This window comes from Capronia epimyces, assembly GCF_000585565.1.
Source record: "Capronia epimyces CBS 606.96 chromosome Unknown aczIQ-supercont1.2, whole genome shotgun sequence".
NCBI classification, from domain to species: domain Eukaryota; kingdom Fungi; phylum Ascomycota; class Eurotiomycetes; order Chaetothyriales; family Herpotrichiellaceae; genus Capronia; species Capronia epimyces.
In genome coordinates, this window is record NW_006912905.1 from 2473372 (window position 1) to 2487428 (window position 14057).

General features: G+C 53.3%; 5 protein-coding genes across 5 annotated transcripts; 1 reads left to right on the plus strand and 4 right to left on the minus strand.

The window, feature by feature from the left end:
- Positions 1 to 2092: 2092 nt before the first annotated feature.
- On the plus strand, positions 2093 to 3759 carry A1O3_02696 (uncharacterized protein; the record flags this gene model as incomplete). The annotated part of the gene is made up of 3 exons (XM_007732836.1): positions 2093 to 2671; positions 2787 to 3090; positions 3239 to 3759. The coding sequence occupies 3 exons, from the start codon at positions 2093 to 2095 to the stop codon at positions 3757 to 3759; spliced, it is 1404 nt and encodes a 467-aa protein (XP_007731026.1).
- A 1119-nt stretch (positions 3760 to 4878) lies between these two features.
- Positions 4879 to 6946, minus strand: A1O3_02697 (uncharacterized protein; the record flags this gene model as incomplete). Its single annotated transcript, XM_007732837.1, has 6 exons — positions 4879 to 5067; positions 5233 to 5997; positions 6089 to 6301; positions 6400 to 6521; positions 6636 to 6695; positions 6763 to 6946. The coding sequence occupies 6 exons, from the start codon at positions 6944 to 6946 to the stop codon at positions 4879 to 4881; spliced, it is 1533 nt and encodes a 510-aa protein (XP_007731027.1).
- Positions 6947 to 8595: 1649 nt separating this feature from the next.
- On the minus strand, positions 8596 to 9840 carry A1O3_02698 (alcohol dehydrogenase; the record flags this gene model as incomplete). Its single annotated transcript, XM_007732838.1, has 2 exons — positions 8596 to 9480; positions 9676 to 9840. The coding sequence occupies 2 exons, from the start codon at positions 9838 to 9840 to the stop codon at positions 8596 to 8598; spliced, it is 1050 nt and encodes a 349-aa protein (XP_007731028.1).
- Positions 9841 to 11664: 1824 nt separating this feature from the next.
- Positions 11665 to 12216, minus strand: A1O3_02699 (uncharacterized protein; the record flags this gene model as incomplete). The annotated part of the gene is made up of 2 exons (XM_007732839.1): positions 11665 to 11898; positions 11998 to 12216. 2 exons carry the CDS (start codon positions 12214 to 12216, stop codon positions 11665 to 11667), a joined length of 453 nt encoding a protein of 150 aa, XP_007731029.1.
- Positions 12217 to 13203: 987 nt separating this feature from the next.
- A1O3_02700 (uncharacterized protein) lies at positions 13204 to 14019 on the minus strand (the record flags this gene model as incomplete). The annotated part of the gene is made up of 2 exons (XM_007732840.1): positions 13204 to 13417; positions 13568 to 14019. The coding sequence occupies 2 exons, from the start codon at positions 14017 to 14019 to the stop codon at positions 13204 to 13206; spliced, it is 666 nt and encodes a 221-aa protein (XP_007731030.1).
- Between the last annotated feature and the right edge of the window lie 38 nt (positions 14020 to 14057).

A 14057-nucleotide genomic window follows, 5' to 3' on the forward strand; every position in this document is an offset into this window, starting at 1 on the left:
TACCAGGTATTTTAACGTTGTTTTGGTTGATTCAAAGGCTGTTGAATTCCAATGGTAACAGTGCATGATTCTGTGTCATGTGTTGTAACAACTGTTGCATCCAGATCCAGTGAGATGGTCATCAGCATCAGTTGTTTGACACCGCACACCTCTGTCCTAGCCTCTAGCCGTGGCTCGAGCTCTGGGCCAAGGCTCGTCCGCCACAGGTGGGTTTCGTAGACGAGCCATTCCGATGCTGGCGAATGCATGAGGTGGGTTTTGCAGACGAGCTATTCCAATGATGGCGAATGCATGGTCGGCAGAGATCCGTTGACCGTGAGACTGTTCAAGACGGACGTTTAGGGACAAAGATGTCAAACTTGGGCATTCCCAGCCTTGTGCTTCAACCAGAAGGCTGGTTTAGGCTATACTATACTATATAGCATGCGCTCCCCCTGCGACCCTTCGATAGAGAACATGGAACATTTCAACCTTTGACAAAAGAGGGTTAGGTAGAGTGCGGAAGAGATAACGATGTGATGCGTGAAAGAACCCCTGAGATCTCGAACTGACTGTCACTGGGAAGCAAGGTCTATTTGGTAGACATGTCGGCGCCTCGACAGGCTGGGGGGGCGTGTCCCAGTGTGTGCTTCTGGACGGCGGTGTGCTATGGATGTGGTCCTGGATGAAAGCTTCCTTGAGTGTTGAAGGCCTGAATTGATGCGTACAGAGTACATACTCTATAGGTATGTAGGTACAGATCCCGAGTACCACAGAGTATGTGCTATGTGAGTATGTGTTATGTGTCGGTACAGGCAACTCAACCAACGCACCCATCACCCTGTCAAATGAAGGTTGAAATGTTCCATGTTCTCTATCAAATGGTCGCAGGGGGAGCGCATGCTATATAGTATAGATAGTACCCAAACCAGCCTTCTGGTTAAAGCACAAGGCTGGGGATGCCTAAGGTTGACACACCCATCACATGACTGCTAGGTAGCCCGATATTCACTGGAAATACCCAACACCTGCCTCGCACCTAATGGTGTCTATGTATATTTCACTGGCGTAATTTTGCCCAGTCGCACCCGCAAGATCAAGTGGTCCCACGGTGTAGTGGCATGTCTCTGGCTCTAAACCCCCCTGGTTTAGCATGCATGTCCAGCCCAGAATCACCGGGTTCCTGTATTCGACTCCCAAAAAGGCCATTCCCGCCATGGCTTTCACTTCCCTACAACCTCTAGGTCATCCGGCCTAGGGCTTGTAGGAAAAAGTTTTTGGCTGGTTCGACCCACGGTATTGGTGTTTTTGTTTTTGGATCTTGAACTGTGCGGGCGTGGAACCGGGTGTGGGTGCGGCAGAAAGCTGATCAACACCTTCACAGAACATGTCTGTTTACCTACCACCTAACTTGGCGAGTCCGACCATCGGACAAAGACGACAGCGTACCCCGGTTACCTATCTCATACTCTATACGAAGCTCTAGGAAGGTCATTCCACACTCCTCGAACCTCTAGGGCCTCGACGCGATTCTTGTAGCCATGCTCGAGACAAGAAGCCCCTAGTGAGCACCTAGACTCAAACGTTCAAGACCACGTCTTTCAGTATGAAGATGGATCAATGAGGGGCACCAAGCATCAAATTTCCACCCGAGTGTTTGTGCCTTGAGCGGTCGAAACATCTCTCTTGGGAAACAGCATCAGTTTACAGTAGGCCAACGAGGCTGCGTCAAATGCAGATGCAGGTCCAGGCCCAACCCTGAATGCCCTCGTCTGCCCGTCAGCCCGTCAGGCATACTGTGACAACACATCGGTAGATGTCCCAAGTGTGGAAGGACTGACATGACACGAGACTAAGACTGAGACTGGCTCCCCTCACGGCCAGGCCATCCCATATTTGCGATGAGGATTTACCCCATCCTCCCCATCCTTCCACTTCGGATCCCTGTTACCCCACATCTCGACCACATGCTTGCAAACATTGTCTGGACACATTCGGGAGGTCTGGATGGCCGATAGAAGGCCTGGAAACCGAGAAGCTATAAGATGGAGGGGAGTGCTGTGCCTGGCCCTACCTGATATGGAGAAGATAGGCTCGCTCATCCGATCGCAACATGGCACCGAAGGCAAACCCATGGGTGATTATTGTCGGCGCAGGCCCGTCCGGCCTCCTTCTGGGGCTGCTCTTGGCCAAGAGAAATATCCCAGTTCAGCTGGTCGACCTCTCAGACAAGCTGGACGAGCTACCTAGAGCGACTCACTACGGAGCACCAGCCATGTACGAACTGAACCGGGCAGGAGTGGTCGATGACATTCGTGCCGCCGGATTCCTGCCGGACGGAGTAGCGTGGAGGAAGCTGGACGGAACGTTCCTGGCCGGGATTGACGCCACCGTCACCGCCGACGACCCAGATCGCATGACGTGTCTGCCGCTGAACAAACTCGGCAGGATCTTGTTGGAACACCTCAACCGGCAGCCGGCAGCCACCATCTCCTGGGGCCACAAGGTGGTCTCGATCGGCCAGGACGAGGAGAAAGCGTGGATCAACGTCGAAACGCCCCATGGACCCAACACGCTCGAGGCCCCGTATATTGTGGGATGCGATGGTGCCAACAGCCAGATCCGGAGGTCGCTGTTTGGCGACTGGGAGTTTCCAGGCAAGACCTGGGACGAACAGATTGTGGCCACCAATGTGAGTGGAGTTTGTCACTTGTATCTACTTGGTTGTTTAAGGGTCATTTGTTCTAACACGCACACCCTACACTATCGCGCTTCTTCTGACACGTACACCCTACCCGGGTTTTCAGACGTACTACGATTTCTCACGCTTCGGCTGGCACGACTCCAATTTCATCATCCACCCTGAGCATTGGTACATGGCGGCCCGAATCGGCAAGGATGGACTCTATCGCATTACATACGGCGAGCTCCCGGGCCTGTCACTGGAGCAACTGCGGGAACGACAGCCATGGAAATTCGAGGCCATGCTCCCCGGCCATCCCAAGCCTGACGAGTACCGCGTCGTCAATTTCAGCCCCTACCGCATCCACCAGCGACTGGCCCCGAGCATGCGTGTCGGACGGTTTGCTCTGGCAGCGGATGCGGCTCACTGTAAGCATGCCCATACCCATACCCATATCCATATCCATACCCATACATACACTCATGCATCCCATACCTTTGCGTGTCCCATCTATACCCGTCCTATACCTTTACGTGTCCTTTGCGTCCGTTCGTGTCATATCTGACTCGATCACAGTATGCAACCCCTTCGGCGGCCTAGGGCTGACAGGTGGAATCGTCGACATTGGCGGCCTGTACGACTGTCTGGCCGGAATCTACGAGGGCGTCGCCGACCCTTCCATCCTAGACAAATACTCCGACATTCGACGGCAGAAGTACAACGACATCGTAAACCCGATCTCGAGCGAGAACATTGTCCGGCTGTTCGGCCAGGACCCAGACACGGCGCTGGAGAAGGACGAATTCTTGAAACTGTGTAAACGCGCCGAGGCGGACCGTGATTTCTCCCGCGAATTGCAGAACGGCGTCAATTCCCTCAAGCATGACTTTACTCAATATTACACCAAGTCAGGGGGAGAAGCTTACACCAACAAGTCAGGGGGGGAAGCCTACACCAACAAGTCAGGGGGAGAAGTTTCGGCGGCGACCACGACCACGACCAAGATCCAGCCAGGCAATGTCGATGTCGATGTCTCGTCGTCTCAAGACCACACCACTATGCCGGTCCAAGCGGCGGCGGCGGGAGTGACGGATTGAATGAATGTAGCCACTACGTCTCTATACCTATCTATCTCTATATATCATAAACAAGGAATGTGAATGTGAATATAAATGTGAATGGTTGAAGATCAAGACCAAGATATCGAGACTCCAGACATGCTCACTAATTAGGATATGTCAAAGGTTGAAATGTCATGTTCCATGTTCGCTATCAAAAGTGTATGGGAGGAGCCTAGACCTATATACCTAGGTGTGCCTGCCTATACCAGGCTTTTAGTTAGAGGGCAAGGCAAGGCTGGCAATGCCTAAGTCAGTGCCTTAGTGCCTACGTTTGATAGGATGATAGACTTATAAAGAGGTCGAGTTCTCAGAAGCGTTATTTGTATAGTAGTTGTCCAACTCAAGATACCTTTGCTGTCTGGAACGAGACGGGCGCGGTCGTTCTAGTATCTCAGTTTCGGTTTCTGTTTCAGTTTCAATTTCAGTAACTGTTTCAGTCTCAGTCTTAGTCTGAGTGTCCCTTCAAGGTCCCCCTTTTCTTTATTGCACTGCTAGGATTGCTTCCACTCTCCTTGCCTCTTGAGGAGGCTCACTCTTCCTTTCATATCATGTTAGGATGCTATAAATGCCGCGACTTAACCTAGTGAACCAATGATTGAATTAGAGAATCTTAGGACATGTTCGCGAGGAGCTTGATCTTCAGCCAACGTATATATTCACTGCGATCACCTGCGCCATGGCATACCATAACATGGCATAGTATACCAATCTATCCTGTTGAACCCTAGACACAGTCACAGTCATAGTTCCAGTCACAGCCACAGCCATCCTCACCATATGGCCTTCAACGAACGGCGCCATGGCATACCAATCCATACTATACCCTACTATACTAATCCATCCTGTTGAACCCGTCACAGTACAGTCACAGTTACCCTCACCCCACCCTCACAGTCACCATATGGCGTTCAACGAACGGAACGCTGCCTGTTCTTGTCCAACTTAGGCATTCCCAGCCTTGCTCTTTAACCTGAAGGCTAGTCTAGGCTATACTATACTACACTATATAGTATACGCTCCCCCCCACCTAGGTGCCCCCTACGACTCTTTAACAGAGGATATGGAACATTTCAACCTTTGACACTCCTGTCCATCTCATTCCCTTCGTTTCCGGAGATAGACCTCCAGACCTTCCTGCACGACAAAGAAGGTGGAATGGTACTGCAACGGGCGGCCCAGATGGGCGAGGGTGATGTCGTATTCCCTCAGGATCTGGATGAGAACCTTGTTCATCTCGAACAGAGCCAGATTGCGCCCGATGCACAGATGGCTGCCGCCTCCGAACTGCGTGGGGAATCATATACATGTCAGCATTCTGCACCGACTTTATTTGTGTCTTTGAGAAAGAAGCACAACACCACGGTGACGACAAAGCACAACACCACTGGTGACTCGAGAAAGTACAACACCACTGGTGACTCGGTCGCAAAAGGGTCGACATCAACATACCTGAGCCATATGCGAGGCCATGACCTTCGCATCGCGTTCAAACCATCTCTCGGGGCGAAAGTCGTCTGCATCGTCTCCAAATACGGCCCTGTCTCGATGCAGGACCCATCCGTTGAGCGCGACTTCGACTCCGCCCGGGTAGAAGCGACCGTCGATCTCGGCCCCGTCCGGCGGCACTCGGCGGTAGATGCCCAAGCCGACGGCCGGACGCACGCGCATGGCCTCCTTGAGGCAGGCCTGGAAGTATTCGAGTTTCTGGGCCTCGGCGTACGTGACGATGGGCGAGAGCTGGCCGGCCTTCTGGGCCTCGTCGACCTCCTTCTGCAGCGTCGCGTACACCTCGGGCGAGTTGAGCACCAGGTAGAAAAAGGATTGCATGGTCGACGCCGTGGAATCGGAGCCGGCAAAGATGGCTCCGTGGGCGATACTGAAGACGTCGTCTATGCTGAACTTCTCCGAGTTGGTCTCGTGTGCTCGTAGCAGCTCGGCCAACAGGTCGATCCCGGAAGAATCGTAAGTCCCGTCCGGCCGCTTTCGCTTGGCCAGCTCCTGCACCGCGATTTTGGTCATCGTGGTTGGCGCCGGCTTCCAGAAGGGCAGGTACGGCCGCAACGGATTGTTCCGCAGGAAAATGTCGAATTCCGGCACCTGGCCCACCAGCCCGTCATACCATTGCACGTCGTCGATGTTCTTGATCGACCCTTCGATGTCGACCTCGGCCTCGAGAAACCCGAATCGTCGCGAGAACGCCACCTCGCCGAGCACCTGGAGACGGGTCAGGGTCAGCAAACAATCAAGCCATGGCCATGGCCATGACCACAACGGTCTACAAAGCCGGTAGATAGGACACCCTTACGTCAAATGCAAAGTAGTGCAGCAGATTGCTCAGGTCGCAGAGTCTCTTGGAGTCGCTGGCGTAGTTGTCCAAGTGGTCCATCAGGAGCTGGATCATGCCCTCGATGGGCCCGGACCGTTTCTGCATTTGCGCCAGGCTGTACGGTGTCACGGCGTACCGCTTCATCTGCGCATGCTTCCATTCTCGCACTTCGGTGAAGATGTCGGGGGCGTGCTGGCAACGAACAGGTCAGACCAAAGGTCAATTTCAACTCGGACTCGGACCAGAAAGCGAGGTTGTGTGCTGGTATACAATATTCGATGATAGCTCACCTTGGGCGGGAACACGCTGTAGAACATGGTTTTGTGGAATCCTTTGCCCACCGCGAAGATGTCTTTGGCCGCATTGGGAGATGCAAACGACACTTCTTTTGGCGCCGTTCTCACGATAGGTCCTACGGCAGTCAGCACTCAGTCATACAAGATTGTGCGGAACAGGAACAGGAGTGAGTGGTTGTTGGCGGGTTGAGGCACCACCATATATGACTGACACCACACTATCCACATACCGTATTTCCTGTGCAGTGCGATGTGGTCGAGCTCAGTGTGACCCGAGTACGTGCTCCAAACTATCGATTCGTCAGTCACCAGTCACGATCGCAGCTGGATCAACACGAGGTAGGGGTGAAGGCCTACGTTTCCACAGACGAGAACACGACGCAAGAAACGGTCCTGGCACATCTCGAATAGGAGAGACGTATCGTCTGTACAGGCCTCGGCCGATGATCAAGGAGAAGGCCACCAGCAGAAAATGCGCCTTCACAAACGCAAGTGCCACCACGACGAGCGGCTCGTTCGACCCTGCTTGGACGTCGGCCATGGTCATAGGTATGGTGTTCGATATGGGGGTCTAATGTTGGTCCAGCGCAGCAAAGAGAAATTCTGGTTCAAGGGCTGCCCATGGCCTGCTCCTCGTATGTATATCACCGACAACGAGCATCCACACCCCCTGCCCCACTGCAGGTCTCTTCCGTATCTGCCGACGACCAGACATCATAGCGGCTCTTGGACGTGAGTCCCACGAGGCTCAAGGATTCAGGCATTGGGACAATCCCACCTCGGTGCCCCTGTGCCTCTGTGCTCCTCATCGGGATTTACCCCACTATGGGGTTGGACGTTCGGCAGTGGCACTGATCCGGGCGGTTGCAGTTGCAGTTGCCGTTGCCTCTGATTTTCTGTTCCCTGTTCCCATGTAGGGGATGATTTCGACCCCACAAGCGGTAGTGGTGGTGGTGGTGGTGGTGGTGGTGGTGTAGGGCCGTTGACGTTGGGTGGTCGAGGTGGGAGGGACAATGAGGTACAGGTACTTGGTACTTGGTACTGTAAGAGTCAGGTCAGCCCACAGTAGCTGGTAGCTGGGTACTGGAGATGGGTCGACCTCATCTCACATCCCCTCTATCACGAACCGAACCATACCTACCTACTACATTGAGGACCGTGAACAAGGCAGAGTGTGTAGGTACACAGCTAGATACCTAGATACCTAGATACTCAGTAAGCCGAGTCGCGGGGTAATATTAGTATTGCCTAGTAGGTGCCTAGGCGCTGCACGTGACTCGGCTGGGTTGCCTATTTGCATCTTGGAGGCACCAAGGGAGGTGAGGGGCACCCTGCATGTTGGAGGTGACACCGTCTGCAGCTCCGTCTCCGGCCTCTTACACAGCACCGATATGTACTGCATGTATGGAGTACTACTACATACATCCTGATGTCGCTGATGGGCTTTAAACCCGCCTCCAGGTTCGCCATATCGCCCATGGCCATTGCTGTGACGCGCACCGCATTGGGCCTCATTAACGATGAGGACATCTGCGCCCGAACCTGACCTCCAAGCCCAGTGGCAGGCGGGCAACGCGTCCATCGACTACCTCCCCCTCCCTTTAGACGATTCTCTTCCTCCAGAGAACCAGCTCGCACACCCTGTTGCAACTGCTCCGTTGAGATACCAAGGACCCGAACTCCTCAGGGACGCCGACGAGCGTTGTGCACAGGTTGTGAGGAGGATGGAATGCCAGGATATAGACTACTCGCATCATTAATGGTGAAGACGACGATGGGAGAGAAGATTGAGACCTCGCATACTATGTCGGACCGTGCTGCAAGTAGTATGGTTTGATCAGAAGACTAGACAGATACTGTAGTAGGTGCTGCGGGTGCTAGGGTTTGGGTCAGAAGACTGGACGGATACTGCAGCAGGCTCAACCGTGGCGCCACTGTAGATGATGAGTTCGATCCCATATCTAAGGATGTAAGAGCATACAGGACAATGCACGGAGAGAGGCACACAATCATACAAGAACACAATCACAGGAACATGACAGCTGGTAATGAATACTTTGTAGATTCTTCTGCAGGGCGACTTGCCAAACATAGACGTCCAAGAGGATCTGGTCTACAAGTCATTTGTACAATACTAGTACTCGGCTAGGCTAGGCGATGGTACAAATACTCGGTTAGGCTAGGCGAAGCTCACAGCTCAATGACGACCTTGCCAAAGTGCTTCTGGTCCCATTGATACTGATAGGCGTCTTTGGCCTGGTCGAACTTGAAGATGGTCTGGTCGACGACGGGACGGATGGCATTGGCCTCGATGGCGCGATTCATATCCTGGAACTGCTGCTTGGAGCCGACGACGATGCCACGGACGGTAGTGACGGAGGTGAGGGCGTCGAGCAGCGAGGGCGTGTTCTCCTTCTGCACGCCGCCCAAGAAGCCGATGATGGTGATGACGCCTTCGAGCTTGACGGCCTTGAGCGACTGGGCCAAGGTGCCGGCGCCGCCGACCTCGATGACATGGTCGACGCCCTCGCCGTTCGGGGTCAGGGCCTTGGCCTTGTCGCCCCAGTCCGGCGTGGTCTTGTAGTTGAGGACGTGGTGGGCGCCGAGCTCCTTGAGCTTGCGAGCCTTGTCGTCGGAGCTGGTGGTGGCGATGACGGTCGCGCCCGCCGCGGCCGCGAACTGCACCGCCGCCAGACTGACGCCGCCGGTGCCCTGGGTCAGCACCACGTCGCCGGGCTTCAGCGCCTTGGACGCCAGCCCGTACAGCGCGTTCCACGCCGTCAGCGGCGCGCACGTCAGCGTGCTGGCCTCGATGGGCGACAGCGACGACGGCGCCGCCACCAGCCCGTGTTCCGGGAACACGGCCACCTTGCGCAGCGTGCCGTCGATCGCGCCGCCGAGCCCGCTCCCCAGCGCCAGCGGCGTCACGGGCCCGGCCTGGTGCTCCTGGTTGAAGAGCGTGCAGACTTTGTCGCCCGCCTTGAATTGCGTCACTTTCTTCCCCGCCGCCACCACCGTGCCGGCGCCGTCGGACCCGGGCACCACGGGCAGGGTCATGGGGAAGGGATATTGGCCCTACATGGTTCATGTCAGTCAGTATCAGTGGTTGTAGTTGTTAGATTGATAGATCCGAGGCATGGCATGGCATGGCATGGCATTGAAAACACTGCCTTGGGTGAGGGTGGGTGAGGGTTCGTCGCCTTGAAGGGATGGATATGCCCATGCTGATGCTGATGCTGATGCCATGTCTCGATTTATCATATCTCTTACCTTTGCAATGATCAGGTCTCGATAGTTCAGCGACACGGCCTGGATCTGCACCACCACATCGTAGTCGCCCACTTCCGGCAGCGGCCGGTGTTTGTCCAGTTTCAAGCCGTCGAATTCATTGTGGCTGTCAATGATCCAGGCTTCGGTGGTCTTCGGGACAGACATGGTGAAGAGTAATAGTGGTGAGTAGTGGTCAGAGGAGTGGTAGGAGTTGTGGTGGTGGTAGTGGTGGTGACAGAGGTGGTAGTATTAGTAAGAGCAAAGAGAAGACTGGGAATCGCAGTGGCAGTAGTCGTGTATAATTCTGTTACGGCGGTAGTGTAATCGAAGCGGTGGGAAGGTAATAGTAGATATCCCGATGGCGATGGCGATAGTCTGTCAGGAAGACTAGGCAGTGGACTCCGTACTCGCCACTCTACTCTTTTTATTACCAGGTAACCTATCCTTTCTAACATGAATATATATTGTTCTCTTGATATTCTAGTGGTGCTAGCTATATCATCTATGACGTCGAGAATAATACATAACGATAATACATAATTAATCTGTCCATAGAATCTCGGAGAAGAATCGGGCCCTGGGGAAGCTTTGAAATCAATCAATAATCAATACCCCGTACACTTCCATATGACCGGCACCGGCACCGGCACCTACGGGGGAGGGAGATCTACACTGCTACCCAGGATGATAATTAATTGCTGGGTACTCCATGCTGTGTACCATGATTCAATTATGATTAAACTGTTGATTCAATATTCCCATCCATCATCCATCTACTTTGTGTTATGGTATGTTACTGGCCACTGGTACCATCGCCCTGATTTACATCTAGGTATCCGTACTGTTCAGGTTCTGTATGTAACTCTATGTACTCCGTACCATACCTTGCCCTTCTTGTTCGGAGCCGTCGGTCCCGAGTCAGCCTCAAGTCTTGGCCGTGCCATACTTCAGGTTACTCTGTACATACAATACCAGTACCAGTACCAGTACCAGTACCAGTATCAGGAATAGGTAGTATCTGGTGCTTGATCTACTTGGTACTGAATGAATGATGGACGTTGCAGAGGTTGATCAAAGTACCTAACGGATACTATGTACTGTACTGTATTCAGTAGGTACTTTAGGGATAGGACAGGATACTCTGTACTTTCTTAAGACTGCCGACAGATCCTCTGATCCTTTCCTTTGGCTTGCTGACTATGACTTGACCTACACCTACACTATACTTCCACCTACACTCTGGGTGTACTTACACCTACACCTACACTCCTATAGTATAGTACCTGGTAAACAATATATGCTGTAGCCATTGACCACGGCTGACTTCCTCGAGAAGCATATCCCCCTCCTATGATCCAGCAGCCTCATCGCGGATATCTTGGATCCCTTAAGGCCTCGCCTTGCCTTAGAGTAGAACAGCGTAGATACATATACTAGTATTTCACCAGCCTGCAGAAAAGAACAGTATACTGTGTTAGATGACTCCCTCAGCCTGTAGAAGAGAACAGCATCACGTGTTAGATTACTTCCTCGTCAGCGTCACCATCACTACACTAGTGATCAGAGAAAAGAGGAAGTAGAGTATATATACCAATACCATACATACAACGGCCACTACCTAGCAGCTGGAGGTTCTCAGATGCCAATGTCAGGTCGAGTAGAGAAAGGCACGCTTAAACATTCCAAGATTCTATAGAGTAAGTATATACTGACATCAATCATAGAGTAGAAGTAGAAGAAGTAGTAGTCGTCGGTGACCAGTAACAGTAACTGTATACTGACCTGTCCTGCCCGGCCGTGTGTCCTCTTGCTCTGGACCTCTTTCTTTCCCCCCACTGGCAGTCTGTGTAAAGGGATTCCAAATGACTGGTCGAAGATATTTCCTCGCCGTCGATGTCGATGTCGATATCAAAGTGGTTTAAATGCTCCAATCCTCGCCCACACCCCCACCCACAGATCGATCTTGAATTCATCTCGTCTCCTATCAGCTCAGCTCCCCTTCGACTGCTCTTCCAGATAGCGTTTGAAGCCAGGGAAGAACCTCATCAGGAACACCGAGTCCATAAACTCGTCCAGCTGCTTGATCTTCTCGCCCTTGTCGTCAAACTCGACGAAGCAGGCATATTCGTTCTGGAAGTCCCCGAACGGCGTGTCTCCCTGGGCCTCGGCGTAGATGGCCGCTTTGTTGCGTGCCGTGTCGTGGATGACGTTGGAGACCTTTAACTGTTGTGTTGGAAGAGGAATGGTCAGCTATAGTCCTTTGCTTTCTCTGCTCTGCTCTGCTGTGACCGAACCAAACTGAACTAGACCAACTCAACTTACACTGTAGTTGCGAACCGCCTGCACCAACTTGGGCAGCGTATACTCGATCTCTTTTCTCGACCGGCCGGGAATCCCCAACGCCAGAGGCATGGACCGTTGCTGGATGTCGGGCGAGAAGCAGGCGATCATGTCCTCGGCCGACCACGTCTCCCACGCGGCAATGAAGTTGGTCAGAGTCAGCCGCTGCACGGCTGCAGGTGGCGTGGTGTTGGTTGCCATAGTGCTTTTCTTTTCCGATTACTAAGTAATCCTTGTCCTTCGTCCTATGTGGTGAGAAAGGGGTGCGTCGTGGTGAGTTGTGAGTAGTACGTCGTTCGTGGTGAGTGGTCCGTGGTATGTGGTACGTGGTACGTCGTAGTAAGTACCTGATTAGTACGCAGTTGGTTCGTGTCGTCGTAGTAAGAAGTAGCTCTAGTTCAAACCGTCCCGTCGCTTCTCCTGGAAGAGAGTAATGTCACCCAGTGTGAGCGACAAGTACGAGTATTAGTAGATAAACACAATCACATCCTGGGAGGATGTCTGGCCGTCTTACTACGACTTGTAGTAATAGTAGTAATAGTTCTTCCCAAGCGCATTGCATTGCATTGCATGGCATGCTTCACCTCCCGCACTGTTCTCCTCTTGCTGCGTTGCGCTGTGGCGTGCCGGCTTGTCCTTGGCCCATCCGGCCGCCGTCGACGATGGCGTGTAGTGTGTTCTTTTTTTCGCACACCGATGTATTGTCCCCGGAACGTCCGAACGCCGGAACCCCGGAGGCGGAGGGAAGAGAGTTCGTGCGTCGGTCGGTCCTGCAGTACTAGTGGTGGTACTACCGTATTCTCCGGTCGACGGAATCACCGGCGTGGATAATACTAAGTGGTGATATCCTGGATACAGGCCATGAGAGCCTAGCCTAGGTACAAGGTCCAGTATCGGGTCCTGTGAGAGCGCGGGTCGAGGTAGAACGGTAGGTGATGAAGATGAAAGCCCCTAACGATATCGATTTCTTCACATGGCTCACCGGCATCACATAAATATAACACAACATACTAGCATAAGCCCTCGAGTTGAGTTTGGAAGATAGATGCACAAGACCATAACCAAATTCTGATAATATCCCATTACTAGTCACTAGCTATCTATCTTATTTGCATAACTAGTAATATCTCTCCCCGAAGCCCGGACCGGCTGGATGCTCCGACCCCTCCCTACACAGCCTCGTTGCGATCACTGGGATCGGAAGTAAGCTGCAGCTGCAGCGGCCGTGGCACCGGCGACAACGGCACCGGAGATGGCGCCCCACGTGAGAAGTGAGGAAGGGGACGAGGAGGATGCTGATGCTGATGTTGATGATGCGTTCTGAGCTCTGTCCTCTGGAAACTCGAGCCTGTCGCAAACCTCGCCGTCCCTCACGAATTCCTCGATCCAGCCCACCGCTATCCTAGTGGCACGGTCAGTCAGTCAGTCAGTCAGGCGGTTCCTGTTGCTGTGATTCACGAACGCTGCTGGAGTAACATGGCGGAACACGATGACGATGGTGTATGTGCTCTGGTAGAGGATACCGAATGCTGGAGAAGATAGGTGCACTCACTTTGTCCTCTTGGTATCGGCAAACTTCTCATGATCCGGCACCAACATCTGTCGGTACCACGGATCCTGCTTGATCTTCTTGTAATCCTCCAAGCTGTGGAACACCACCTGGCTGAAGCAGTCGTAGTCGACCACATTGGCCATCTGACGGTCGAAGAGCTCTTTGGTCAGCGCCCTGGTCTCCTCGGTGCAGTGGATCTGCGTCCAGCGCTTGACGCCACACTTGACCATGAGATACTTGTTCAGAGGCGCGGTGATCTTGGTCATGTGCTCGACGTATTCCGCTTCGCTCAGAGATGGATTCCGGTAGCCGAGGATGGTGATGCTGAGGTATCGTTTGCGTTGGCTCTGTGGCTTCGGCTGGCTGGCCTGGTGGTCGACAGGCACAGGAACAGGATCAACTGCTGAGAGGTCCAGTTTGGCTGGATTGACAATGGCCTCTGCCATGGTCATGGTGGCCGTGGTGGTTTGAGACATGCTGCAAGAACCGT